A 27038-nucleotide genomic window follows, 5' to 3' on the forward strand; every position below is an offset into this window, starting at 1 on the left:
TATTCAGAAGTGAGAGTTGAGAAATTCTTTTATCTTATGGTTGTTCAAGATGAACCCACCTCCAAAAAATTTCTGGGTCCATCATTGAACATACATATCCTTGTTTGTTGGAGAGCCAATCACTTCTTTCTTGTTTGTATTCCCATACTCAAGCTCTGTGGAGAATGAATTCAGGATACTCTGCTTCCTACTCCGTCTGTTCTTCAACGGAAGAGTCCGCCTGGCTTTTTTACTAGAAGTATTGGTTCTTTAGGTGGTGAAGAAGTATCAGTTGCAGGAAAGAGACACCTCAAGCTTGTATACGATGTTGAACAGGATGTGGGATGGTAGTGTGGTTTTGGAACTTACATGTCATGATTTTATTACGAGTATAGTTTTTCTTTTGGAATTCCGTTGATTCTTAGCTGTCAAATCTTGTAAATTTTATGGTTTCTCCTTGATCAATCGGACACTTGTCTTAGCTGGAAGTGGTGGCTCTTTGGAACTTTCTATAATGGTCAATGACAAAAATACTGAACAGAGTGAACCCTCCCTCCATTGCTTGTATTCTCATAATTGTCTTATCACAGTATAACAGAAATTTTTGCTTTTTCCTCTACATTCATTTCTTGGTCATCATTCATGTTTAATTTGTCAGAAGTAAGATAGACTTGCTTAAGAATGAATGAGTAAATAATTTACTGCTTAATTTTAATACTACAGTTTTTTAGTATCATGGTGTGCCATTGTGTATTTCTTTTCAATGTTTGGTTCCTGCTAGTTGTTGGGTCTCTGAAGTTGCTACTGGCAGTTAAGCGTTGATGGATTCTATTGGGATGAGTATATTTCTGCTGCGTAATTTGTTTGTCTTAACAATTAGTCTTACGTTGGCATTTTCACCTCTAAGAAAAGTCGTCTAAAAATAGGATTAGTTCATGAGAGGTTCATGTATTTCATTTAAGCCTCACCCAGATTGAATTATTCATTTTGGCATGACTACCCCATATCCTGTGCATATGAACTATGTCCATATTTCCTGTTTTTGATTAATCAATCAATCTCACCCAGATTTCAAGCTGGAATTACTCATTGCTGTTGATCATGGGGACAATCCTTCTTAGTATATATAGTGTTGTTCTTGATTAAGGGGACAACACCACTCATACAAAGTCTAATTACACTTTGACCAACACCTGAGTCCTACTATTCCCACCTTAAAGGCAGTGTTACTTTTCCATTTACTTATCAACTTTCTTGTGGCTATAATTTCATCCAATGTCTTGGGGCATGGTTTTAGGAAAACTGAACGAAGGGGTTGTCACTACAGCTAGATTATTGTGGTATACGTGCAAAGTGTTTAATCTCAAATTCGAAGCTGTGTTGTCATTTTTTATCAACTGACTGTTCATGCTATCGCAGATGACTCGGATGAATGTAAATTTACTGTGATGAGTGAATCTGTATCGTCTCTTACTGCAGATAAGATGGATGTGGTCATCCTATCACAATAATAGGGAGTTGCAATCGATTTGAGTGAGACCCACCACACTCGGTGTCTCTTTCGTTTGCATGGACCCCATTAAGACGCAAACATCCGTTTATAATCTGAGCGAGTTCATGAATCATGCATCCTTGTCCTCTAATTATATCAGTTGTTGAATTGTCATTTTCCCTTGTAGAATTTGTGTTTTGCTGTTGACCTTTCATTCTGTGCTTATACCGGACATCATGGTCCTTTTATGCTATGCCTGGTTTGTTCTGCTACTAGCAGTAGTACTACTACTACTCTTAGATATGCTATCTAGCTCTTCAATGCTAAGAAGCATATGTTTTTTGTTTTTCATCTGTGTGTGTGTGTGTTTTTTCACGCTGGACTTGGAATGAGGTGAAAATGAATATAACCTCTTTGGTTCCTTTTTACCTATGTAGAACAGACATCGGACATAAGTACGATACGATTAATCAAATTTTTAAAAAAATAGGTTACGAGGACGACGTGGACACCTACATATAAATATAAATTGCTCTAGAATGAATTAGAAAATAAAATTATGTTATTATTGTAATGATTTTTATATCGTATTTCACTATTTTATCATGATAGTATTCGTATTATTTTCAAGATTAGTGGATAAATTTGTATTAAAAATGTCCGAGAAGTGTCACAAAAATATTCGAAATAATAAAATTAATTTTTATTTATGAACACATATATGAAGTATTGGACACGTATTCGAGGAGTATCGATGTCCGACATAGATACAACACATGTACGACTTCTTCGTAAAAGTGTTCATACTTCTAACTTTTTACCTTGGGAGGGAATTTAAGGGCGAAAAGTAGAACTTCGCAAGGGTCGTCATCATATTGCATTAATTTTATATCAGGAACAACTTCAAAATCACTAGTGATCTGAGGAGTGGAATAAAAAAACATGATTGTTGGACAGTGTCGGCAAGATATTGTACATACATGTTTATATAAATAAATATACATATTGATTGTTGGATGTTTATGTTGTTTGGATATTGTCTTGGGAAAAAAAATTTAAAAAAAAAAATTCTAACGTCATTTTGAGTTTTTGGTTTTAATTTTTAATAGAATTTTGTAAAACATTTTATATGCAATCACAAATATGAAATGTTCCAAAAAAAATATTTCACTACAATTCGATTACATAGAATTAGTGTTTTAGAATTAAAATTAATATTTATGTTAACAGAAATGGAGCATTTATCTACCATACAAATTAATCCTAGTAAAACCTTATCATTTGGAAGAGGAATCTTAATGTATTATGTGATAATTTTTATTATACAAATATGCTCTGAAATGAGTTTACAAGGGAACAGAATCTGCTTAAAATAGTGTCTTTAATTTATTTTAGTCCTTCAAATGCGACTTGACATCTGCAGGGGTCAAACATTTACTATAAATGAATAAAATAGTGTCTAGGGTTTTGCTTAGATTGTCTCAATACTTGAGAATGTTTGAATGTGGGCTACATTTCCAGCTTTATTTGCCTTGCTTTTCCTTTTTTAAAAATTAGGGACCACGTGGGTAAAGATTAGGTCATGATATGGCGGGAACATGGACATTAATTTGATCTAGGTAAATTGAAATTAAACCTAAATCACCTTGGTGAATATATTATTAATCTAGCAAATCTTATGTTGTCTGAGTTGTTGGGTTGCTCTTCATATATGAGAGCTCATATCCGAGCCTTACACCCTCTCCTTTACTCATTGATCTCTAACATTCTTATCATGAAAAAAAAAAAAAAAAAAAAATTACTAATCTAAGTGAATATAGAAATTCAATTTGAATTATACAAATCTAAGTACGTTTTGCTTTGCATATGATCATACAGTTTCTCAATTTAAACTCTATGATTTTTAAGTCAATGTGGAAAACTCATTACTTATCATGATCATCTAAATCATATTAATCTCTAACATTCTTATCATGAAAAAAAAAAAAAAAAAAAAAAATTACTAATCTAAGTGAATATAGAAATTCAATTTGAATTATACAAATCTAAGTACGTTTTGCTTTGCATATGATCATACAGTTTCTCAATTTAAACTCTATGATTTTTAAGTCAATATGGAAAACTCATTACTTATCATGATCATCTAAATCATATTAATTTATAATTAATCCAAGTTTATCCTAAGAAACTTGCTAAATCTCTTAAGAAAAATAAATTAAGGATGAACTTTTCTTTTTCTAAAATTTTTCAATTATGTACTAATACACCACTAAAACTAAAAAGACGGGCGGGCATGCTTGGAGCCTTCAGAAAAGATTTAATGTGTCCGTATTTGAGTTTCTCTTCTCTTAGTTTATTTAAAAAATAAATAAATAACTAAATCCTTCACATAATACTCCAATTTAAATAAGAAAAAATAAAAAATTGTAACCTTAGTGTCACTTTCATCCATGATATATGTGTATGCCATTTGTTTAATTAAAGAATGGACTCGTTTTGGTCCTACAAATAGAAGGATATTAAAACTGTTAATTGAATATAACCATAAGAGGTTAGCAAAACAATAAATTTTGCAATAAATAGAAATTAAAAAGTGAAATAAAGAGGCCTTTAGTACCACTAATTTCATTTCACACCATAAAATAAAATAGTTAGCATCACAAATTTTGACAGCCAAATTGTCGTTTGTAGTTTTGTGGTCCCGACAACCCATAATGGATCCAAGTTTGAAAGTGGTGAAGTGTCTCTTTGAGTATCCGTACCCGTGCCCGTGCCCGTACCCGTTTGAAGTGGTAGTGCAATAAAAGATCCGTCGAGTCGAGTCCTGTCAATTTCACACGACACATGACAATAATGTAATAAGGACCATGCGCGCAATGACCCCAAGTAAAAGAACAGTGAGTGTGCATCCATCCCCTCTAAAGCTCTCCCTCTCTCTCTCCTCTCTTTCTCTTTCTAAAAAAAGTTTAATCTTCTGGAAATGAAAAAAAAGGAATGTCGATCTGATTCCAATTCAGTTTCAGAAAAATAAATGAATTCTTAATCCATTAGATAGAGAGTGAAACCGATTTAGAGAGAGAGAGACAGATAGAGATATAGGGGAGTGAAATTTAGAGAGAGAGATGGGTGGAGTGACTTCATCTATGGCGGCGAAGTTCGCCTTCTTTCCGCCGAACCCACCGTCGTACAAGCTGGTGACGGACGAGCACACTGGTCTGTTGCTTCTCAGTCCATTTCCTCACCGTGAAAACGTCGAAGTCTTGAAATTGCCCACTCGCAGAGGGACGGAGATTGTGGCAGTCTACATTCGACACCCCATGGCCACCTCTACCCTACTCTACTCTCATGGTAACGCCGCCGATCTGGGTCAGATGTACGAGCTTTTCATCGAATTGAGCATACACTTGAAAGTTAATCTCATGGGGTAATCAATCACCTTTCACTTTACTCTTTCTCTCTATATGTATACTCGCACACACTTGGATTAATTGAAAGATATGTTTGTATATGCAATTTTTGAGCTTTTTTTATTCTTTATTTTTGCAATTTTGTGGGTTTTGGAATATGTGATTTTGTAGTTCCGGACCGTTTTATTATATTCTTAAGGTTTTGTCTGTATTGGCATCTGGGTTATTGATACTTCTTAGCGGTATATCTATAGTGGGTGGATAGAGAAACTGATGGACTCATCTAAACTGACTTAGGTAGGAGATTGTGGTTGCTTTTGGTTGTTAAGGGATTCTTGCAAGTTGGCTGAAAATGGAGAATTGGTTGATTAATGGTGGTTCTGGTTTGATCCTTTTTGGCATCAGCCATCAGAATCTAATTGGAGAGTATTTATAATCTATGAAGTGATTTACCTCAGTTTGAAATTTGCTTATTGAACATTCAAAATTATGAAGATAATCTTAGTTTTGGTGTTGAAGATCTGTCCGTTGATTTTGGTGTTCAGCAACTTTACTGCGAATATTTTCTCTTGCACATTATACCATTGGTCTGGCAGTGAATTACAGTTCATCGCGAAGAATTTCCTTTTTTTTTCTTCAAATTGAGTGTTAGCAGGAACCATACGTAGCTTAATTATTTAATATCCATCGAAGTTAGATATTAAAAACTGCTATATTATATGATTTGATTATTTCAAGGGGGATTTTCATACTACAGATATACTTAAAATTGTTGCGTTGGGGAACTGTAGCAAACTGAAATTAGTATGATATTGACCTTTTCAGGCAACTCATCATGTATTTTAAGTTTGATTATGTTTTCTAAGTTCTAGATTTTGAAAATTCTACTGATGCCCTTTCTCATAAGGGTTCAATACATAGTTGATATTTTAAAAAACAAAGATGTGTGAACGATTGCAAAAGGTAATATGTTGAAATTTACACATAACCAGTAGAGAATTAAGATAATTCAGAGACATGATTCAGTTAGAGTTTCTCTTAAAAACAAAATGGTTGGGCAACTTTCGAGTCTTCGATTACATGAAACTTTTTAAGGTATATAGAAATTAAATTTATCGTAATTTTAGAAAATATGTAAAATAGTAGCTTGATCCTTGTTTGCTCTGCTTTCTGTATTATCACCCTTACAGATACTATATCCTACCATATCTTATTTCCGATTTTGAGAAAAATAAGCACTTTTTTCTGTTTTTTTAACGTGCATTCTTCCTTTGATTATTCAAGCGGCCATGGAGCCCTTTCACGGGCCACTTGAAAATATTTAAATAAACTGCTGGAAGGCTCTCTGTTATCTTGAAAATATCATTGTGTTCAAACTGTTCAGGATTGTAGTTTGATATATTTTTATTTTTTGATAAGTAGAATTGCAGTCTGATATTGCCAAAAAGATAAAAAATAAATAAAGGAACTGGAGTTCACATTTTGCTCTGTGAATGTTTTCTTGCCATTTGGGTTCTCTGCATCATAAGAAATGCCATAAAGAGGAATCCAGTATTGAAGAGTTGAAAACCATAGTTTATTACTGGATCAAAATTACTTGATGTTCTCTTTCTTTGATGTGTTGGGCAGAACGACTTAAATGTCAGTCATATTGTTACATGACTAGTGTACCTCATGCTGATTTCTGATACCGTAAGACATCCCAGAATCCCCCGCATAATATTGTGTACTAGAGTTGCAGAGTCCATTAAGTGCTTGGCAGATGTATTTTGAATCTACATTAGAGGGACAAAACCATGTAGGAAAGTCATCTGCTAATGTATTTCAAGAATCAGATTCTATGCAGTCATGAGTAAAACAAAGGAATGATAGTTTCTCATGTACATGTAATTTTGTGCAGGTATGACTATTCCGGGTATGGGCAATCATCTGGGAAGGTTTGTGGCAATTTGAAGAACTCTCATGAGAAAAATATTTTGTTCATTAAATTGTATGGTTCAAATTGTAGGATTGGAAGTGTTGCCTACAGCTTATCTCTTTCCTGTGCTGCAGCCAAGTGAGCAGAATACGTATGCAGATATTGAAGCTGCATATAAGTGTCTTGAGGAGAGCTATGGTACTAAGCAGGAAGATATCATCCTTTATGGTCAATCTGTAGGAAGTGGCCCCACTTTGGATCTTGCAGCTCGGCTGCCTCAGCTGAGAGCCGTTGTTCTGCATAGTCCTATACTCTCAGGCTTAAGAGTCATGTATCCTGTGAGACGATCATACTGGTTTGACATCTATAAGGTAATATTCATCTTCTTCAGATTTTGTATCTATACCTTTATGTTTAATTAAAAGCATCATGCATTTGTTGTGTAAAATCTCAGTTTGTGTTGGTTATATGCAGAACATTGACAAAATCCCATTGGTCAGATGTCCTGTACTAATTATCCATGTAAGTATCCCATTTTGAGAATTTTGCACTTTTAAATTGCATAATGGAGTTGAGAAATCACATCTATACCTTCCATTAAATGTGTGAGCCATGATATGACTGGCATTATGTTTTTTATTTTATTTTTTATGACTAGATTCAATGTCCTGGGCAATAGTGATTTGTGAACTTCTTTTTAGAAGCATTCCTTCTTCATATACTTTGGATCTTTTTGGTTTTATAAAAGGGGCATAATAAAATAAAAAATAGATGCCAATTTCATCTGGTTTTGGTTAAGGACTCTAAAAGTGTTAATCTGGTAGAAAATGAAGTGTGATTACAGCCCCCTTGAATGTATCGTACTCTACTTGCTAGCAACTTGCTTTTTTGTTTTCTACTTTTCCTTGCCTACAGTATCAGCACCTCTTCTCTTAAAGAAAATGATTTTTGTTAATGCTAGTTTTTGGAGCGAAGAGTTTGAGCATTTTGAAACTTAAATGATCCCATCCAAAAAATGTTACCATGGTAGTGCTGTTATGGTGTGGACATGGATCCTCTCCTTTAGTTTTTCTGTCCAAATATTTCCAAGTCATCATCCAGTGATTATGAATATGCCACATCATCACTTTTGCTAGGATTTAGTTGTATATGTAACCATAACATAGTGGGGAGTTGCACAAGTGGTGATGTGGCATGTTAATAATGTTGGATGATGGCTTGCTTGAAGAGAAAGAGAAAAACTAATCAAGAAAATCCATTTCCATTATGGTATTTGGCATATGCAAGGGTCTCAAAAGCATATGAGAAGACAAACTCATAGAAGATATACAATACGGTCAAAGTAAATTGTCCACAGACTGAAAAAGATGATTGAGTATTCTTATCTGATCAATTTATACAGAATAATCTGGAAGCACACTTAATCTTCCAATTAAGGGGAATATAGTGATCATAGAACAAACTCCTTGCTTTGTACAATGTTAGAAACTCAGGGTGTCATGCTTGGGGCTGCAAGTTTGAGTAAGAGAACAAGCACTTTGCAAAATAATGCCAAAGGTTAGGTATCTCCGAAAATCCTATGTAGACCGGGCAGACGCCAGATGATGCTATATATATATATATATATATATTTTTCCCTTTTAATTACAACATCCACCAAGGGGCAGGCATATAAACCAGTGACCCACCCACCCACAGCAGGGGAAAAAAAATAATACGGAAATCACTCAGTGGAAGAAAGAAACATAAATTTTCTTCCTCTGTAAATTATTCCAAGAGGAACCAAAAAATGATGCTGCTAACTGCCAAAGTAGGCCACCTGTATGGACCCATGGGGATGACCTTATCAGGACTCAAGTTTCTGTTCTTATTCTTGAAAATAGCAATGCATCCTTTCATCACAGAATCTTTTTGGAGCCACTGCCATCTGCATATTTGCAGATCTTGTCTTTATTAATTTTTATGATGATTGATTTTTTTTTTGCAGCTGCTGTCTTGTTTGATTTTTATTTCTTGAACTAATTGCTGTATCAAAGCTGGCCATTAATTTTGTTATTTCTGTTAAGGTATTGTTTTTCTGCAGTCCTAAACTCTTACTTTTTAGGCCCCATTTTAACTAATTGCTGATTTTAAGACTAGGGTATTGATCCTGTTGAATGATGTTTTATCTTTATCTATAAATATGAATACATATACTGTATAAATTTTTTTATTTCATCTATGTAATTGCGTAAATTTTGACAAAAAAGATCTGCACAACAAGTGTGTTTCCATGAAAGCCGGATCTAAATATTTCAGCAAGAGCAGAATTGTTTTCCTTTTTAGAGGATTAGAAAATGGAGCCCTTTCACAATCTTTTTGCAGGGATTAGCAGATCTATTCTTTCCTTAAAGAGTTTGTTGGAAGAAAATAATTATTAGAAACAGACTACAAGAAACTTAGAAAGTTCCAGAAAAGAACAAAAGAATGTTTGTCTACAAAGTTATGAAATTTTAGTAAGAATTATGGCAAAAAATTAAACAAGCATTTGAACTTCACTATTGGGCATGCATTCACTAATTCATGTTTTAACTGATAAGATATGATCTATGAAGCACCGACACGGCACAAAGGGGTGACGTACACGTGTCGGACATGCGTGTCGGACGCGGACATGTGTGTCCGACGCTTGGACACGTGCGCCACCGGACACATTCGCCAGACACGCAAGGAGACGTTCAAAGGACACAACTGTTTGGAATTTTATTGCATAGAGGATGTAGGCGATGTGGAGAAATATATGTGTGTGTATATGTGATTTAAATGTATGAAGTTGAGATTAGAGAGAAAACGAAGGGAAGAGAGAGAGTGTGAGCTGCGATTAAAGTAAGGAAGGGATGGAGAAGACGAAAAAACCCGGCCAGAATAACAGTGCCGATGGAGATTGGGGGAAGAGGGGGGGGATAAGATTTTCATCTTATCTTCATTTCCTACTTGTTTGATTACAAGACTTTGCACATCCACATATAAGACATATGATATATGGTATATCTTTTATATGCGGTATATGTTACCGAAATTTGGGCTTTTTTATTATACAAAGAAAGTGTAGATTGGGTCTAATTAAAATAGGCCATGTTTATTAATATTATGAATTAGAAATTGAATAAAAATTAAATTTATATATATAATAAAAAATTATAATATTATTTTATTGTATTCTTGTTGTGTCTGTGTCCTATTTTTTAAAAATTTGTTGTATCACCGTGTCAATGTTGTATCGTACCCGTGTCCGTCCGTGTCTGTGCTTCATGTCATCCAAGTGCAAATGATGTAAAAAAGATTAAAAGTTAAAACTGACCTCATGCTCTCTCTCCAATGTGTAGGGAACTGCGGATGAAGTGGTTGATTGTTCTCATGGTAAGCAACTATGGGAACTGTGTAAAGAGAAGTATGAACCACTGTGGCTCAAAGGAGGAAACCACTGTGATTTAGAGTTATATCCAGAGTATATCAGGCATCTGAAGAAGTTCATATCAACTGTGGAAAAATCACCCTCCCAGAGGCACACTTCTAGGAGAAGCATAGACCAGTTTGAGCAGCCTAGGCGGAGTACTGATGTTTTTGATGCGTCAAGGAAGAGCACTGACCGGGGAGAGAAACCAAGGCAGAGCACTGATAGGCCTGAAAAATTGAAAAATCTGTCCAATAATGCTGAAAAGCTAGAAAAGCTTAGAATCTCTTTTGACCAAATGGAGAGGTCTCGGAGAAGTGTAGATTGCATTGAGAAATCCCGGAAAAGCATCGACCACCAACTAGAAAGAGCTCGAAAAAGCTTTGATCACCAACTGGAAAGGGCTCGGAAGAGTGTTGATCGTTTGGATAGAATAAGAACTGGGTAATTTTTCTTACACCGAGTTGTAAAATTCATGCATTGTTTTGTGTTGTGGGGAAAATTGGTGCCTATTTTTATTTTTTTCCTTCTTATTTATGGGTTTTTGAGCTTTGTAGTTGGCTTGTGGAAGCTCTATAATAACTATGGCATGAAATGAGAAAAAGTGTGGTGTCATTATAGGGTTATCTAGGTTGTATACCGGCTTCGTGACCCTTTGGATTCTAGGTTGTTTGGTTCACATCATGTTAAACACCAAAAGTGTGATTTTTTTCTTCTCTCTCTCTCTCTCTTGGTTGCACCTATATGTAGAAATACCATTAGAGAAGAAATTTTCACTTGTTCAGCTTCATAACAGTCACAATTTGATCCATTTCTAAGTTTTTCTGCGACTGAATTCATTTGGCACCCATAATCACATGTGTTGAAGTGGAAAAGTATGAGATTGTGGATACTTGAAAAAAAAAAAAAAAAAAAAACACAAGTCTTAGATTTCATGTGAAGGAAGACAAGACCTGCGATGTTTGATAACATGCTATTTCTCAAACCTACTGAGTATCAGCTTCAGAAGTTCGACAACAGGTGGCCTTTTTAATACTACAGCGGGCCCTAAACCAGCCCACCTAATGAATTTTGTGTTTGGGAGACTTGGGCTCTTGGCACTTTTCTTGTCTCCCCCTGTTTTGGATTTAAAACCTGGCAGAAAAGTGTTTTGCGAAAACAGGTCTATTTTTCAACTCAAGTTTCACTTTTTTATTTTTTTCAATCTCTGGAAGCAGGACTAATTCTCACCCATCTTTCATCTTGGTCTAATATTTTTTTTTTTTTGACAATGATGGTGTCAAGTCTCTTAAAACACTCCAAAATTTATCACTAAATCTTGCTTCACCTCTTAAAACAGAAGAAAATTTTACTTTAAGAGTGTTTGAGATTAGACTATGTTTTAGTTTATGTTCACCATTTTCTCAATCAAATGTCAATCAACCTTTTTGTAGTGGTGTGCACAATTTGCATTGCATGTCTATCTATATCACGTGGCATCTGTTCACATAATTAAAGTCATTTGACAAATTGGAGACATTTTGGACTAAAAGCTGACAAGCAAGTAAAATTAAAAGGAGTATCAATCAACACAAATCCAAAGACCAAAATAGTCTAAGATTGAGGTTGGTAAAAGTAAAATCAAAATCTTCCACTAAAATAATCCAAAGTAAAGTCTTTTTAAAACAAGGTTCCAATACTGTTCATGCATGTGAGGATCACTGTATAATTAGGCGCGGGAAAAAAACGATTAAATTCACCATCAATCATGTGCTACTTGTCTTGGAGTTTGTCAAAGTTGAATCACTAAATCCCTCTTTCGGCACCTAATATCATATAAACTATAACCATAGCCACATTGAGAACGAGGGACATGTCTTTGATTATACAGTATTTTAAAACAAATTTCTGTTATTAGATAACAATTAATACAAGTACTTCCAAATTTTATTTCGGAAGAGTGTTCTTTTTTTCCAGAAGTTATTATCCGAAAATAGAACTAATCATATAACCTAGTTATTGAATGGATAGAGCAAGTAAAGAGAGTGACTATTTTGTACTAAGGTTTTTGCATCTAAAGAATGAACATAAAGCGAGGCCTTGCATGCGGATGAGGAAAGAACTGTCAATATAGAGCAAATAGTACATAAAAAATTACTATTACTATCCTTAAAAATAGTAACAGTTCATAAAAAATTAAGACTTACTTGATTTGTAACTCTAAAAACAATTTTTGAGAATTTGAAAAACAAAAAATTGTTATCAAAGGACATATCTGAAAATAGACATTTTTATAACTGAGTTTTCAAAAAACAGTTTTCAAAAAACTAAACAAAGCAGAAATTTTGTACAATTTTCTGTTCTCAAATTGAAATTAGATAACTGTTTTCATAATTACAAACCAAACAGACACTTACTATCATTAGTGTTTGCTCTATAATGACTGTTCTTCGAAAATACTATTTTCTAAGAATGGATCCTGGCCAACATATCCTACTTCGCAAACAGCTTGGAGTTTGGCTGGCAATGCAAGATCGATCCTGGCCAACATATCCTACATTCCAGTGTGATCAAAATTACTCGGGTGGTATGAGCTCTCTACTGCAACTCTGCAAGGAAAGGTGAGCTGTTCGAACCCGAACCCGAACCCGAACCCCATGAGAACCACGTGGTAAGTCTATGCATGTGTTACTTACTGGAAAAGAAGGAAAAAAAAAAAATGTCCGCGAATTTTAGTTACGATAAAGCTTCCTCCTACAGTCCCACTATAAGATTTTATGGATGTTGGACAACCTTAATTCTGACAAGACTATTTCTTCCAACAGACGATAATGAAAAATATTCCATGGATGTTTAATGGAAAATGAGCTAAAACAAAATATCCAAATGTTAATATTCAGAAAACACCGCTCCACAGCTTCTACAAAGTACATACACACAACAGAGGAGAGAGAGAGAGGGGTATGATATTAAGCTCAGGGTTCTAAATTATTGTGCACAGGTCTTCGCCGGCGAGGTCGAGAGTAATCTTCTGACAACCACCAACCTGGCGCGTCTTGCACGTCGACTCTTCTTCCCACTTGTTGATCCCCTGAACCCATCATTCCTGCAAGCCATCGATGCTTAAACCTTGAGAGAAATCTATTTTCACCGTAAGCAACAACGCTCTCTTGTATACAAAGCAAAGAGAGACATATGACAACCTTAATAACCACCACCATCTTCATCTTACCCACTCTTCTACATATTTTCTCTCCCACCCAATCCTGGCTTATATAATGGGCACATGAATCATGAAGGGCTAATCCTAAAAAGTAGTTTTATAGGTTAAAATGCTTGGCATGTTAGAGGCTTCTTTTTGTTCTTTTCTGCTGCTCGAAACTTCAAAAGCATTCACTTTCAAAAGAATTCAAAGTACACCTTCTAGCGACCATGTGAAACCTGCACTTAATATCTTATAAGATAAGTTCAGCCTAGGGATGTCAGCAGGGCAGGTTCGGGACCGGGCAGCTTTTAAACTCCTTTTCCAAACTTGTCCTTGATTATATTAGAATGATCACAAACTCATCCCAATACGGACAGGACGGGGGCTAAATTGACATCCCTGGTTTAACCACCTAAAAAGCTTAGAGTTCCAATAGGCATCTTGGTCAATAAGGGACCTACTTAAATAAATTATACGTCCAATCTGGCGAATCTATTGTGTGAATACAATTTGAACCCCTCTTAGTCATAAAAGATCTTCTTTTCTTTATTCTATCTTCCTCATGGACCAGCAAGCACTTGTTTGGATAAGATTAAAACTGCATGCAAAACATTTTCAAGTCACATGACCTTTAAACAAGAACTTATAAGACTAAAACTGCGTGTAAACATTTTCAAGTCACGTGACCTTTAAGGAAGAACGAACTAATCCAGAACAAACCAGATTCAACATTTTCTACATGTATCATTTTGACATAAGGTACTGTGTCGAATTTCAACTGGTTAGACAACCTCAATTTAGGATGATCTATCGAGCTGGGGAACAGTTAAATGGCCGTAGAATGAGTAACAGATTCAAATGGAAAAAAAAAAATTATTTCAACTCATGTTTTGTACAAATAAGTCAGATTGCACAGGCCTTTCATCGTAAGTCACTTCGACTAATTATAGCATCCCTTTATTATTATCACAGTAAAACATGCCTGGTCCAACAGATGCGCTTTGAAATGAAGAATTGTAGAGGGGAAGTGAATGGTAACAAAAGAAAGATAAATGACCCTTCTCTAGATGTAATCTCAGGAAATTGAATGCGTATAAATGAATAAGAACCCAAAAATGGTTATATCCTCTGTTCAATTGGAAAATGAAGGGAAAATCTGAAAATATGAACCTGTTTTATGATTTCATCATATCTGACTCGGATACTAGAAGTGTAAGGAACTAAATCTCATCTCTTCAACATCCATTGTCAAATATGAATCAAATACCATTCCGTAGAGATTTGGAGCACCAACTGATTAGAAATTGAAATAGGAGTCATGATTGCCAAATATATCAAGGAGCTCTGTCAAAGGGTTTTGTATCATTGTAACAAACATCCCAGACAGCTTCCATGGCATCCTTAGCAGCTGCCTCAGTGCAATAAGGATTAGCAATGACCGATTTCATAACTCTTCTTCTCACACAATCCTACAAATGTCGGAATAAAACAAGCACCGGATATTAAAATGAATTAGAAATTGATCTTAGCTTCAAGAACTAGTGGGCAATAATTACCATGCACACCATGCAAATGGATGAAGAAACAGAAGTTGTAACAAGATGCATATGAAAATGATCATAGTAATAAAGAAAAGCTTAAGTCCTATCTCCACATTAAAAGGTTGCGACTTTCTCTTCGAAAATTACCCCAAGGTGCTAACCATGGTAAACATTTGTCCGGAAAAAAGTGTGAGGAAAAATTCAAATTTTTAAAGTTATCAACTTTTCAAATTGATACTAGAGTTAAGTTCAGAACAACCTATCATTTATATCTTAGATTGTATAGAAATTGAGATTGTCAGTCGGGACAAATGCAGGAAACTGGCCACTTCTGTGTTAATTTCTCTAACATCTGATGCTACCTGCCCAGTTCCCACTCTCCCCCAAACCCCACCCCAGCCCAAAAATCTTATTCTGAACCATTAGTTCAAACTAAACATACGCAAAATGCTTGAGAACATATGCAAAACATACCCCACAGGCTATGGTTGAAAATGGATAGATTTACTATTCTGTTGGTGGCTATTGCAAGAAGCTAGTATTGGTTTTAGTTTCCAGATGCAATTTGGTTACATCGTGTGGTTACCCTTAAATTAAGTTCCAAAATCTTCAGAAATGAATTATTTTTTTCATTGGTAAGAAACACACACCCACTTTGTCCCTTTGGGGACTCGAACCCTCATCATCCACTTTGGGAGGTAGAGGAGATACCATTGGACCACAAGAACTATGATTTTTTTAATGAATTATTAAAAAATCATAGTTCCTTCAATGGTCGATAATAAATAATTGAAATGTACCTTTTTCATACAAATTGCAGGTCAAACTCCAATCATCAACTGTTTTAAACCGGAAGGAAAAAGGAAATCGTCTTGCTTTATGAACTCTAGATCTGTAATTAGCAATGATTAACTCAACCAGGATTCTTTTCCAGTATATCTTTTTAGAAACTCGACCTAATATAAATAACGTAAACATACTTTTCTATTAAATTTCTCAAAAATCCCTCCCATCACTAGTTGCAACATACTGCATACATCAATGAACATGTCAAAGCAATGGACTTTATTGATTTGTCTGGGTGCAAATCTAAGAAGGCTTCTAACCATTTTTTTTTTTTCCCTAAATGAAGGTTTTTAAAAGTTATTAGACAGCGAAAACAAGTTTGTTTTTACCAAGGGCATAGCCCAAGCAATATTTCCTCATCCTTCCAAATGGAAGGTTCATGGTTCAAATCCTCTATCGGACAAATGGGTGTGTGCGATTACCTAGAGAAAGAAAATAAAAATAAAAAATAACAAATTTGGTTTTTGATCTTGAAACCATGGTCGTACAGTATTGATTTGACATTGCCTTTGATGTGATTCCTTCAAAGAGCAGGTGATCATTGGCTCTCAGGACTTTGCAAGGAAATAATAACCCAAATTACCTCAATTGATTATTTTACTCTCACTTCTTTAACTGAAAAGGAAAAGTTATTTAAAATAGTGCAAGTGTGCAACTATCATATGCAAATCTAACATGCAAACAGGCACACACAATTCAGAGAAACACAAGTGCAAAGGCTAATGGTGAGATGAATAAATGCTTTGCATCTAAAACCCAATGCACGAAACAATCAGTTATGTTGTGATCCACTTCTTTCCAAACTTTGCCCATTCTAGAATCATACAGCTATGTCCTTTTAAATTCACAGGTGACATCTTATTCAAAAATACATAGCATGTGCATGTACTGCACTACTGCATAGCTTTGCCTTTGACAAGAGAGAAAAATAGATGAAAAGATATGTACAAAAATCCACCCAATAGGGATGCCAAGAATATTTTAGTCACTTTCAACAATATGTGTTTTCTGCTTTTCTGGAAAAAGAGAAGAAACCATGGCTGAAAAAGAGAACTACCGCATATCCTACTAATTGCAATTTTAATTGAAAATACAGATTAGGTTTAAAAATTGTCGAATAACATAAAATTAGCATAAATCTTTAAAAAAGAAGCAATATAAACATTGCATTAAAGAGGGGGAGAGGGGAAGAAAAACTAGAAGTCCTGAATCTTAAAACATTAAACTCCCACCTCTCTAAAGTTACTTCTTTTTCTCATTAACTTTAAATAACTGTATATATAACTTGTGTAATGAATATATGTTGATGAGGTACCCACCAGAAATATATGTGTATCTGCTAATAAACTAAAGTACATCATAAGCTTAGTGAGAGATTAGATTGACAAGTTTGCCTTACAAAATGGTGGATGTTCAGAAAGCAGATTAGTAATATAACTTTATAATTTTTTTAAAGAAAATGAAATCACCTGCTCATGACCTCTTATCTTCACAAAACCCCGCAACAATTCCCGCTTGTAGTGGCAATCACCACTTAGATGACCAGCACGAATCTGTTTCGCATGGAACATAGAAAAATGAATTACAAAAACTCCAACAAACAAACTGCAAGAAAATAGTCTGCTGGCATAGGGATGCAAACCTCGCTACAGGCATGATGAGCACAATTAGACCAGTCCAAGTTTGCAGCACGACAGTCATCATATGCATGAATGAGCTCATGAATAACAACTTGATTGACCTCATCTTGAATGTTCATGTGATTACTACATACCACTATCTGAAAACCACAAAACATAGAAAGAGAAATGGCATAAGTATGTCAAAATGTCATCCAACAAAAAGAAGACGACACAGATCAGTATGAAACACTCTGATGAAGGCAGACAGAAAATTGAAAAAGAGAAAAGAAAAAAGAAAAAGGATTTTTAAAAGAGAACAAATTTTACTATCGATCTTGATAATTGACAAAAGATAACTTGATCAATCAAGATGACTTTAGAAAGAAAAGGTGCCAAAAGTTTACCAAAATTGTTCAATCAAAAGATAGTTATACTTGACTATAATTCAGCTCCGGTGCCAACCATATCTCATTGACATTGTAAGCGATCATTCACACACTAAATCACCAGTTTCAAGGGAATAGGCAGAAAGATAGTATTATTTCATTATTTAGACTCCACCTTTAACATATTGAAGTACGTATTTGGTTAAGCAACTTTGATCACACACGAAAATTCAGATGAAATTTGAAAAGTAAGTTATGAGTTTCAAAGGTACCACAAAATTTGGAGAGTGGATGAACAATTAATTAATAATTCACTACAAGATTTGTGCTTTCCAAAATTAGTCTTTCAATTCAGGTCTTTGGATCAAATAAGTTTCAGGCACAAAAACTTTAAAATCGTCATGATGTAATCAGAAACAACTTGTAATCACTAAGAAGTGACTGGGGTCATAGTTTGAGCTTGGTTTTTGGTAAGTATTTGAAACCTATACTGAAAGATTAAATTCACACCTACAAATGAGTCTTTGACATTGAAATTTATTTGTTCAGTACCAACAGGCCTGTGGCCTAGCGGTACAAGCTTCCCACTTGCCAAAAAGGAAGGTCAGGTTCGAACCTAAGTAAGGGCAGTGTGTGAGTCCCAACTAAGAAAAAAAATAAAAATTATTTGTTCAGTTGAACAGAAATGTATACATCGATATAAGAGTATAACAGAGAGAATCATTACCCCCTCGCCCCGGACGTAACCGCCACTGATATGCTTGTCACAATGAACGGCCTTGATGAACTTATCCCCAATACTGCATCCAGATTTCTCCAAATGTTCCTTCAAGAATTTCACCATTGGAGCTGCAAAATATACACACATAGGAAGAAACAAATTTAATGAAATTTATTCGTTGCATTGAATAAAGAAGCTCTAAAACCCTAAACCCTAGATAAATCTGTGAGAGAGAAGTAAGAGTAAAGATACTTCTGAAGCTTCTTTGAATCATGTCTTGGCATTCCTCCACCGTTCTACCGCCGTTGACGGCGGAGGAGTTGCTGACAGAAGAAGGTTTCGGATCGGACTCCTCCGCCATTCTGGTCTTCTTTGCACCTTCGGCAAATGTGGGGGTCACTCTTCCGCAGCAAATTCCCGGGTCGATGGCCGGATCGGGTATAAATAATTCCTCTATTTATTTATATTTCCTCGAAAATTAGGACTATTCAAAAGGTAGAGTATTTTAATACAGTAATAACTATGAAGTGTCACTTTATTTCTTTTTGTTTTTTTATAACCAAAAAAAAAAAAATGTACAAACAAACAAACAAAGTGAAGTATGAATCTCGTGTGAGAATATGGGTTAAAATTAACTGCTCTGTACAAATTAGGGTTGTAACTTGGGCGGGCTAACCAGCCCAGCCCAACCCCAACACAGAGATTTTAAAATTTGGACATACAATTCACAAATCGGGTTTATGTTTGGATTGGGTTTTGTCAGGGTTGTAACTTGGGCGGGCTAACCAGCCCAGCCCAACCCCAACACAGAGATTTTAAAATTTGGACATACAATTCACAAATCGGGTTTATGTTTGGATTGGGTTTTGTCAAAACCCAGACATATTCGGGTTGGGTTTGGACTCAACCCGAACCCAATCCGAAACCCAAAATTTAAAATTAAAAAAAAAAATTCTCCTTCTCTCTCCTCCCCCTTCTTTCTCTCTCTCTCAGCCGCCGTCCCCGCCACTGCCACCGTTGATCCGCCGCCGCCGTCGTCCCTCACCCTCCCTTGCACTCGTCGAAGATCAGTTCACCACCGCAAACCTCTTTAGCCAGAAAATATCAGATCTAACACTTGAATGTAGCTTTTGCCAATTAAAGTCATTAAACCATATGGGCGCAGTGGAAGTATACTACAATTGCCATATAAATATATAATCGATGTGCATTTTTAACACGTTTTTTTGTTTTTACCTACAGTTTCTCCAAAGCATCTTCAATGTTACCCCTAAAAAAGAACAACATGATGAAGCCAATTGTTTTGGAAAAACATAAGCAAAATGGATAACAAAAAGTAGCAGGTTGAAGCTAACTTTTGTGTTCTAGTCTTTGTCGAAGAAATCACAATCACACTCATGCTTCGCTTGCAGACAGATCTGATTTTTCTCACAATCTAAAATGATACGCCGATATGGGTTTTGAACTTTTGATTCTTGCAGACAGATCTGAAATATATGGGTTTTAAACTTTTGATTCTTACAGACAGATCTGAAATATACGGGTTTTGAACTTCTAATTTTTGTAGATTTTGTAGTTTGCAGGTGCAGAGAAAGGGAGAGAGTTAAGAATCTGGTGGCAATTTGGGAAGCTGAAATGATTTGCCCTAGAATTTTTTTGTTTTTTAATAATAATATAATCAAATATATATAACATATATATATTTCCGAAAAAAATAAAATTATTTTTTAAAAAAACTCAACTCGTCAACCCGACCCGACCGGTCCGAAAATATTCGGGTTGAATTTTGATCATAACTCATATTGGGTACAATTCGAGTTGGCCCAACCCAACCCGATTTGGGTTGAGGTTGGGCTGGGTTGGGCCAGCCCAACTTGCAGCCCTAGTACAAATAATGGAAAACATTGACTCTATATCCGATCTCAATTAATGAGAATCACACTCAATAACAACTCTTTTTTTTTTTTTCTTTTTTCTTTTTTCTTTTTTTTTGCTATAATAACCTTAGATTTAGTTTCACACATGAAAATAATTCTTTACAGTCATGTTTTTGCAGTATTAGTTTCTTATGAAATTTGAAAATTTGTATGTGTTGGTTTTGTTTTGTGTTCTCACACTTTGCATTATTCATTTATACAAAGCATATTGTGGAGATAGCATATTAACAGTACTTTCAGAGGGGCTTTATCTAGTCACTTAGGGTCACTTTGGTGCAATGAAAAAGGTAGGAAATAAAAGGGAAAGTGATGGAGGGGGATTAAAAAATTGTGTTTGGCTAAAATGGGTGAAAGGAAAGGAAAGGAGAGGGAAGGCTTTGGAGGGTTATCTATAGGTTTATACAGTAGTTTTCTTATCCTCCCAAAAATGAGAGGAAATGGAAGGAAAGTGAAGGCAAGGGCTGATGTAATATTTGTGATGCCAATTTTACCCTCAAGATTACACATGTTTGCAAAACAAGAATTACAAATACATACAAGTTAGCAGTTGCAGAGAAAGTGAGAGACAGCGGGCCAGCGGCTGAAGCTTGCGAACGGCGAACCCGAACTGGAACAGCAGCGATGGAAATTGAAAGATATGGGTTTTGATTTTCTGAACAATTTGAAATGATATACCGATATGGGTTTTGAACTTTTGATTCTTGCAGACAAATAGATAAACTGAAATATATGGGTTTTGAACTTCTGATTCTTGTAGTGCAGAGAGAGAAAGAGAGAGGGGCAAGTTCAGAGTTAAGAACGAGAATAGAGATGGAGGCGAGATTGGGGAGCCTGAAATGATTTGCCCTAAAAAAAAAAAATTCTTTTCTTGTGGCCCATCATCTATGGGCTGTTAAGGCATAGGAGACTATATATATATCTATATATATATTTATCTTTTAAAATATAAAAAGGTATAATAGTCAATTTATTAAAATAATTCTCTTTCTTTTCTTTCCCTTTCTTTTTCCAAACATGATTATTATCCTTCCCTTTCTTTTCCTTTATTAATCAACTAAACACAATAGGAGGTTAAAATAATCATTCCCTTCCCTTTCCTTCATAACTAATGTTATCATTTCCCTTTAAACCCACTGTACCAAACATAGCCTTAGTTAATGAAGTGCCCAACTTACTTTCAGAGAGGCATTATCTAGTCACTTAGATGGTGAAGTGCCCAACTTCTTGAGCGCTTGAGTTCTCCTTTCCTTTGTATAAGATTGACATGAAAAAAATAGTGTTACCCAAATTACTCTTAAATTTTGAGATACTACTTTTGTTTATGTAAAAATGTAACTCTTGTGTACAGAGGTATCACTCTTGTACACATAAGTATCGTTCTTGACATTCGTTTTGTTTTTACTGTTTTTGTTTTTGGCCTGTTACAGTATCGATTTTGGCAACAAAAACATGTTTGGTGCGACCTTATTTTATTTTAAACAGTGTTAAAACACTTCGTGAACAGTGGCCTAAAATCAAAATAGCAAAAAGTTATTTTTTTTCTTATTTCGACAACTGTTCATGACTCAAAACTATATTTTGCATGTTTCTGTTTCTGACATTTCTATAGTAAAATATTGTTTCCAAACGTGATTCCGATTTTTTTCCAAAACACTCCCATAGCAAAAATATTGTTTCTATTTTAGCCAAAAATAAAGCGCATGCCAAACGGGCAAGTTTTCAAAATAATTTGCACAAAAGTGATACCTCTGTGCATAAAAGTGCTACCAACTGATAAGTGCCGAATATTATATATTCAAGCGCCCTAAATTGCATTTGTTAAGTCCATCTTTTGATTATTTATGTAGATTATCTCCATTTCCATGTTTTTATGCATTTTCAGGTTCATTGGCCAAAAAGAAGCAAGGTTGAAGTTTTGTTGTAATTTTGGATAAGAAAGGCACAATGCTGAAGCTTGGCAGCAGTGGAATCTGACTTTTGTTGCCATTTTCGACCTAGCAAACTCAAGAACTGGACTTCCATCATAACATGAAAGATTTAGAGCTCTGAATCAGCTTTTCAAATCTTTAAGCGGTTCGTCATTCGGAGTTCGGAGCAGAGAGTTATGATCTTCTTATTAGAGGTGCTCAGAACTGCCTGGCAGCAATGAAAGTCTGCCTTGTTCTTCAATTTCGACCAACCAGACTTGAGAATTGGATCTCCACCAAAACATAAAGTTTTTATAGCTCTGAATCAGCTTTCCAAATCTTTAAGAGGCTTGTCATTCGGAGTTCAGAACCCAAAGTTATGGCCGTTTTACCAAAGTAGGTCCGGGCGGAGCAAACAAAGCATAGGGCATTCTGGCCAATTTTCGAGTGCTCGAGGCCTTATTTCGAGTGCTCGAAATTAGGGCAGATTGCTTCACGAGATCAGCCACTTGTGCTCAGAAATTTACTAACTTTGTATACTCTCTTTATGAGTTGGTTGGGGATGTTTCTTGGAGGAGGGAGAGGGTTTTTTGGGTGGAGTAACATGTCTACAAAAGAGGGGAGCCACACATTACTTAGGATTATCCTTCATTTTGACAAGAGGGAGGAGAGAGAAGAGAGCAAAAGAAAGGTGTGTTCTTCAAGCTCCAAAGAGGGTGCACGAAAATGGAGATGAGGATGATGCTTCTTCCTTTTTCTAGCTCACCAATGGGCAACTAAACCTCATCTAGGGAGGTAATGAAACCCCTCCCTTGTAAGCATGTGTTAGTATAGTTTATTTTTGGGGATTACAATGTATTTTTGATAGTCTTTCCATGATCAAGAGCCTCATTTTTGTTGTAATGAATGTTGAATGTTTATAAATGATTATTGTGAGTTATTCATCTTGTCTTGGATGGTTACTTTTCTTAATCATATTGCTTGCACTTCCATGGTGACAATGGAAGTTAGATCATGGAATGGTTTTAATGGCATGGAGTTGGAGAACCTAGATAGTTCATGGCTTAGGGTTTCCCTTTGATGGTCTATACTTGATTCTTAGTTTTATGTGCATTCACCATTTAAATTAGGGCTTGATAATCCTTGACTTAGTAAGCATGTTCTAAGCGACATTTTCGTTTAGGTAGTTGATCATGTGAACCTTTGATGGTTTATTCTTGCCTTTCTATTTAAATGAACTTCTTGAGGATATTATAGCAACCTGGTATTGTTATGTATCATGACTATCATATATGTTGTTTTTCCCTTAAATTAATCTTAACCTAACATGTGTATAAGGATGGAGGTGGATTCATTACCCTAGCCTTCTTTACTTGTACTTCACTCACTTGAATTCTTGCAATTTATTGTTTTATGAACTTTTAATTTCCTAACTTAAGTGACATCCAACAAAACCTCTATAAACCCTTCATCATTCTAAGAATGATTCTAGACATTTAGGTTGTATTAGACTAGCGCAGTCCCAGTGGTTCGACTTACCCGACCAATAGCTCTATTTTACAATGATTCGTGCTATTGCGAAGGTTGATGTATAGTTGATTAACCGATCACCAACATCCACAAATGTGACACCTACGTGCATAAAAAATAATTAACCTTCTCAAAAACTTAATTTTGGTAAATGAACCCATCAACAAAGTCAAACATATGTTACTTCTTTAAATATTACCTTTTAAAATACTCAGATGATGTTTAAAATGAACGGCATAATATATAGCCACGGTGTATAAGACTATAATGTTCTTCATATAAATAAATACTTATACTACTTGTTGTGAGATTTATATGTACCACTCACAAGTGCACGAATCTTTGCAGATAGAGCTTACTTGTAAGGGTGTCATACCCAAGGGACTTGTGTAAAATAAGTTTGTCAACAAATTTCTTAAATTTCAATTTCACTTGAAAGTAGGATAATTGAATTGTGATGATTAATTCTAAATTAACTAAGTCGAAAAATAAAATAGACTAAAGAACAATGATTAAATAGGATGTAGAAAATAGAGAGAGAGGACTAGGGGCATGACTTCACCACTAACGTCGCACCACCAGTTAATTGTATCAATTTATTGGAGATATATGATATAACATTCACAGGGAATAAATCATGGCTACAAGCACATATTAATTAAGCTAGAAAATAATATAATTTAAAGTTAAGTATGGACTATCTTTGATTGGTATAAACCATATACCTATCTATTTTACTCTTAGGACGTAGCATGGTCTATCTTTTCTAAACATAATCCATCAAATCTCTAACATTATATTCAGAGAAATACCATTGTGTAATCATCTCATTCACAACTACAAAAAATAAATGAGTTGTGTTCAATCACAAGATAAAAATATCTAAGACAAGATAGAAAAAATATTTGTAATTGAATTAAAACTCTAAAACCAATTCTTATTGAAAAGTCAATTAAAAATCCTATAGATTACACAATCATGCATGATAAAAATTGTTCTCCAATAATTAAATACAATTAAACCAGTGTGTTAAGTTAGGGCTACATCGCAACCCTAGTAAATCGTTTAGTCAAGCATGACTAGAGTGGAATTCTTCATAGTTGAGGAATATATCTTCACCGCCATTGATTGATCTCTTCTTTCTTCTGAATGCTTCTCCTCTGATCTCAACCTCAAGCTCCTCTGCATGATAATTCAATATTGTAGAGGACTCCATTTAAATAATAAAATACCAGCCCTAAAGTTCCCTTTTTCATGTAAAAGACATACATAAAAATTCTGTCAAATAAGAATTTCAAAATTCGTACTGACTTCCAGCCCAATTTTGACAAGGTAAACAGCGGTTTTATGGAATTCTCGTGAAATATAAAATCGTAGGTCTTCGAATTTCCTTTCAGCTCGCGAGAATTTAACTGTTTTGACCCTCAAGGAGAGAAATACAATCAGATTACCAAAACGGGTTCAAGTTACCAATTTTGGCGAAAGTTTCCTTTTTGAAGAAGGATTTTTCTTTTTCTTCTTCTTTCCATTCTCTTCAACTTGTGGCTTTTTTTGGACTATTTTTTAAGTATAATTAGACTTGAATCTTCAACATTACTCGGTCCCACGGAATGTCATCTTTTAAAGTTCAGAATCACTGGTCTTAACTGATTTTACAATTGAAGTCCTGAAATAAATAAAAATAATAAAATAATGTAAAATCACAAATAAATTATTATTAAGAGAATAAAACATATAAGTAAAGAAACTAAAATGTATAATATTCAACGCCTAACACTACTTGTGAGAATTAACATATGGTTATTGCATTTTACGTATTTAAAGTATATATTTCTAGGGCCTATAAATAGAGATGGCTATTATTTGTAATACTATATAATATGGTGTTTCTAAATTATAATGTCTAAAAATTATTTAGACCATATGGTTCATAATTATCAATATATATATATATATATAAATATAGATGATGATCAAGCATATATGCATGAGACTCGGTCAAACAAAGCTCCAACCGTTTAAACTGTAATAAGCTGAACCATTTGTGATCCATACAAATTCCCGCCATCTGCGCGGACTGTCCATTATTATTATTATGCCATATATATTGTATATACCTCTCCACCTTTTTCCTCGTTATATATTTCTTCTATCTGCAGTGTTTCTCTATATATATTTAGAGAACAAACTGCATTCTCTTCCACCCATTCATTCGTTTATTCATTCAAATCAACAAGAGAGCAAAAAACCAACTCTATCACCAAACAAACAACACAACACAAACAAATAAACAAAAATGGCACGTCCAGTCCTTGTCCTTGCCCTCGTCTTTGTCGCCATTATCGGCTCCTCAGCTCAAAATGAACCCACCACTGCTCCGGCAACAGCTCCTTCCACTTCCACTACAACTCCTCCACCTCAAATGAGCGGCGGCGGCGGCGGTGGCGCCACACCTCCTCAACATCAAGCCGCCCCTGCACCCAAGTCATCTGATCATGATCATAGCCCCCCGGTCGCACCACCACCTAAGGATTCATCGTCTGGTGGCAGCACCCCCACGGCAGCCCCTAAGTCATCGGAAACCACCACCCCTCCATCCAAGCCTCCCAAGTCCTCCTCCTCCTCACCTCCTCCTAAGTCCTCCACACCTCCCCCGGCGGAGTCCCCTAAGACTGATGATCAGGACTATTCTTCCCCACCTTCACCACCACCAAAGAGCTCTGATTCACCAAAGAGCTCCGATTCATCCCCACCGGCACCTTCTGATGCTTCTTCACCCAAAGCTGAGACTCCGGAGGCATCTACAGCTCCAACGGATTCTGCAACTGCACCAGCCAAGAGTAGTGCAACCGCTTTGAAGGCCACTTCTGCAGCTGCCGGAATTGCAGCCATCGCCGGTTTCTTCTTCTTCTTCTAAGCTGTGAATTATTAATTAATTAATCTTCAGAGATTCGTGTTAATTAATTGAGTTCACAATTCGTGTTAATTGGTTGTATACGCGTTCACAATTCGTGTTGATTTGTTGTATACGCGTTTGATATGTCCTTTTCATTTGTATTAGAAAAAAAAAGAATGAAGGTTCTGTAAAGAGGAAGCCATCCATGCATTGCACTGCATGGCCACATCTTCAAGATA

At 35.4% G+C, this 27038-nt stretch overlaps 3 protein-coding genes across 3 annotated transcripts; 2 read left to right on the forward strand and 1 right to left on the reverse strand.

Annotated features, from left to right (window-relative positions):
* The first annotated feature begins 4344 nt into the window (after window positions 1-4344).
* On the forward strand, window positions 4345-10945 carry LOC132282639 (uncharacterized). The gene is made up of 5 exons (XM_059784382.1): window positions 4345-4895; window positions 6779-6815; window positions 6931-7167; window positions 7271-7318; window positions 10162-10945. Exons 1-5 carry the CDS (start codon window positions 4594-4596, stop codon window positions 10675-10677), a joined length of 1140 nt encoding a protein of 379 aa, XP_059640365.1. The 5' UTR covers window positions 4345-4593; the 3' UTR covers window positions 10678-10945.
* A 3387-nt stretch (window positions 10946-14332) lies between these two features.
* On the reverse strand, window positions 14333-18966 carry LOC132285241 (mitochondrial inner membrane protease ATP23). The gene is made up of 5 exons (XM_059787411.1): window positions 18782-18966; window positions 18536-18657; window positions 17443-17580; window positions 17270-17353; window positions 14333-14882 (listed from the first exon to the last, which is right to left on the reverse strand). Exons 1-5 carry the CDS (start codon window positions 18888-18890, stop codon window positions 14748-14750), a joined length of 588 nt encoding a protein of 195 aa, XP_059643394.1. The 5' UTR covers window positions 18891-18966; the 3' UTR covers window positions 14333-14747.
* Window positions 18967-26199: 7233 nt separating this feature from the next.
* On the forward strand, window positions 26200-26820 carry LOC132282260 (proline-rich receptor-like protein kinase PERK8). Its single transcript, XM_059783867.1, has one exon. The coding sequence runs from the start codon at window positions 26200-26202 to the stop codon at window positions 26818-26820; it is 621 nt and encodes a 206-aa protein (XP_059639850.1).
* Window positions 26821-27038: the final 218 nt, after the last annotated feature.

The sequence above is a fragment of the Cornus florida genome, unplaced genomic scaffold, assembly GCF_030987335.1.
Source record: "Cornus florida cultivar Cherokee Brave unplaced genomic scaffold, ASM3098733v1 CherokeeBrave_3.0.0_Hap2_Chr11, whole genome shotgun sequence".
In the NCBI taxonomy this organism is placed as follows: domain Eukaryota; kingdom Viridiplantae; phylum Streptophyta; class Magnoliopsida; order Cornales; family Cornaceae; genus Cornus; species Cornus florida.

Excerpts from the sequence above, each read along its gene's own strand:
- LOC132282639 (XM_059784382.1), top strand. The coding sequence starts at position 4,594 with ATGGGTGGAGTGACTTCATCTATGGCGGCGAAGTTCGCCTTCTTTCCG. Across the intron at positions 4,896-6,778 it reads TTGAAAGTTAATCTCATGGG|GTATGACTATTCCGGGTATG; the intron begins GTAATCAATCAC and ends AATTTTGTGCAG. Across the intron at positions 6,816-6,930 it reads ATGGGCAATCATCTGGGAAG|CCAAGTGAGCAGAATACGTA; the intron begins GTTTGTGGCAAT and ends CCTGTGCTGCAG.
- LOC132285241 (XM_059787411.1), bottom strand. The coding sequence starts at position 18,890 with ATGGCGGAGGAGTCCGATCCGAAACCTTCTTCTGTCAGCAACTCCTCC. Across the intron at positions 18,658-18,781 it reads GATTCAAAGAAGCTTCAGAA|CTCCAATGGTGAAATTCTTG; the intron begins GTATCTTTACTC and ends TATATTTTGCAG. Across the intron at positions 17,354-17,442 it reads CTCATCATGCCTGTAGCGAG|ATTCGTGCTGGTCATCTAAG; the intron begins GTTTGCATCCCT and ends CATGCGAAACAG.
- LOC132282260 (XM_059783867.1), top strand. The coding sequence starts at position 26,200 with ATGGCACGTCCAGTCCTTGTCCTTGCCCTCGTCTTTGTCGCCATTATC.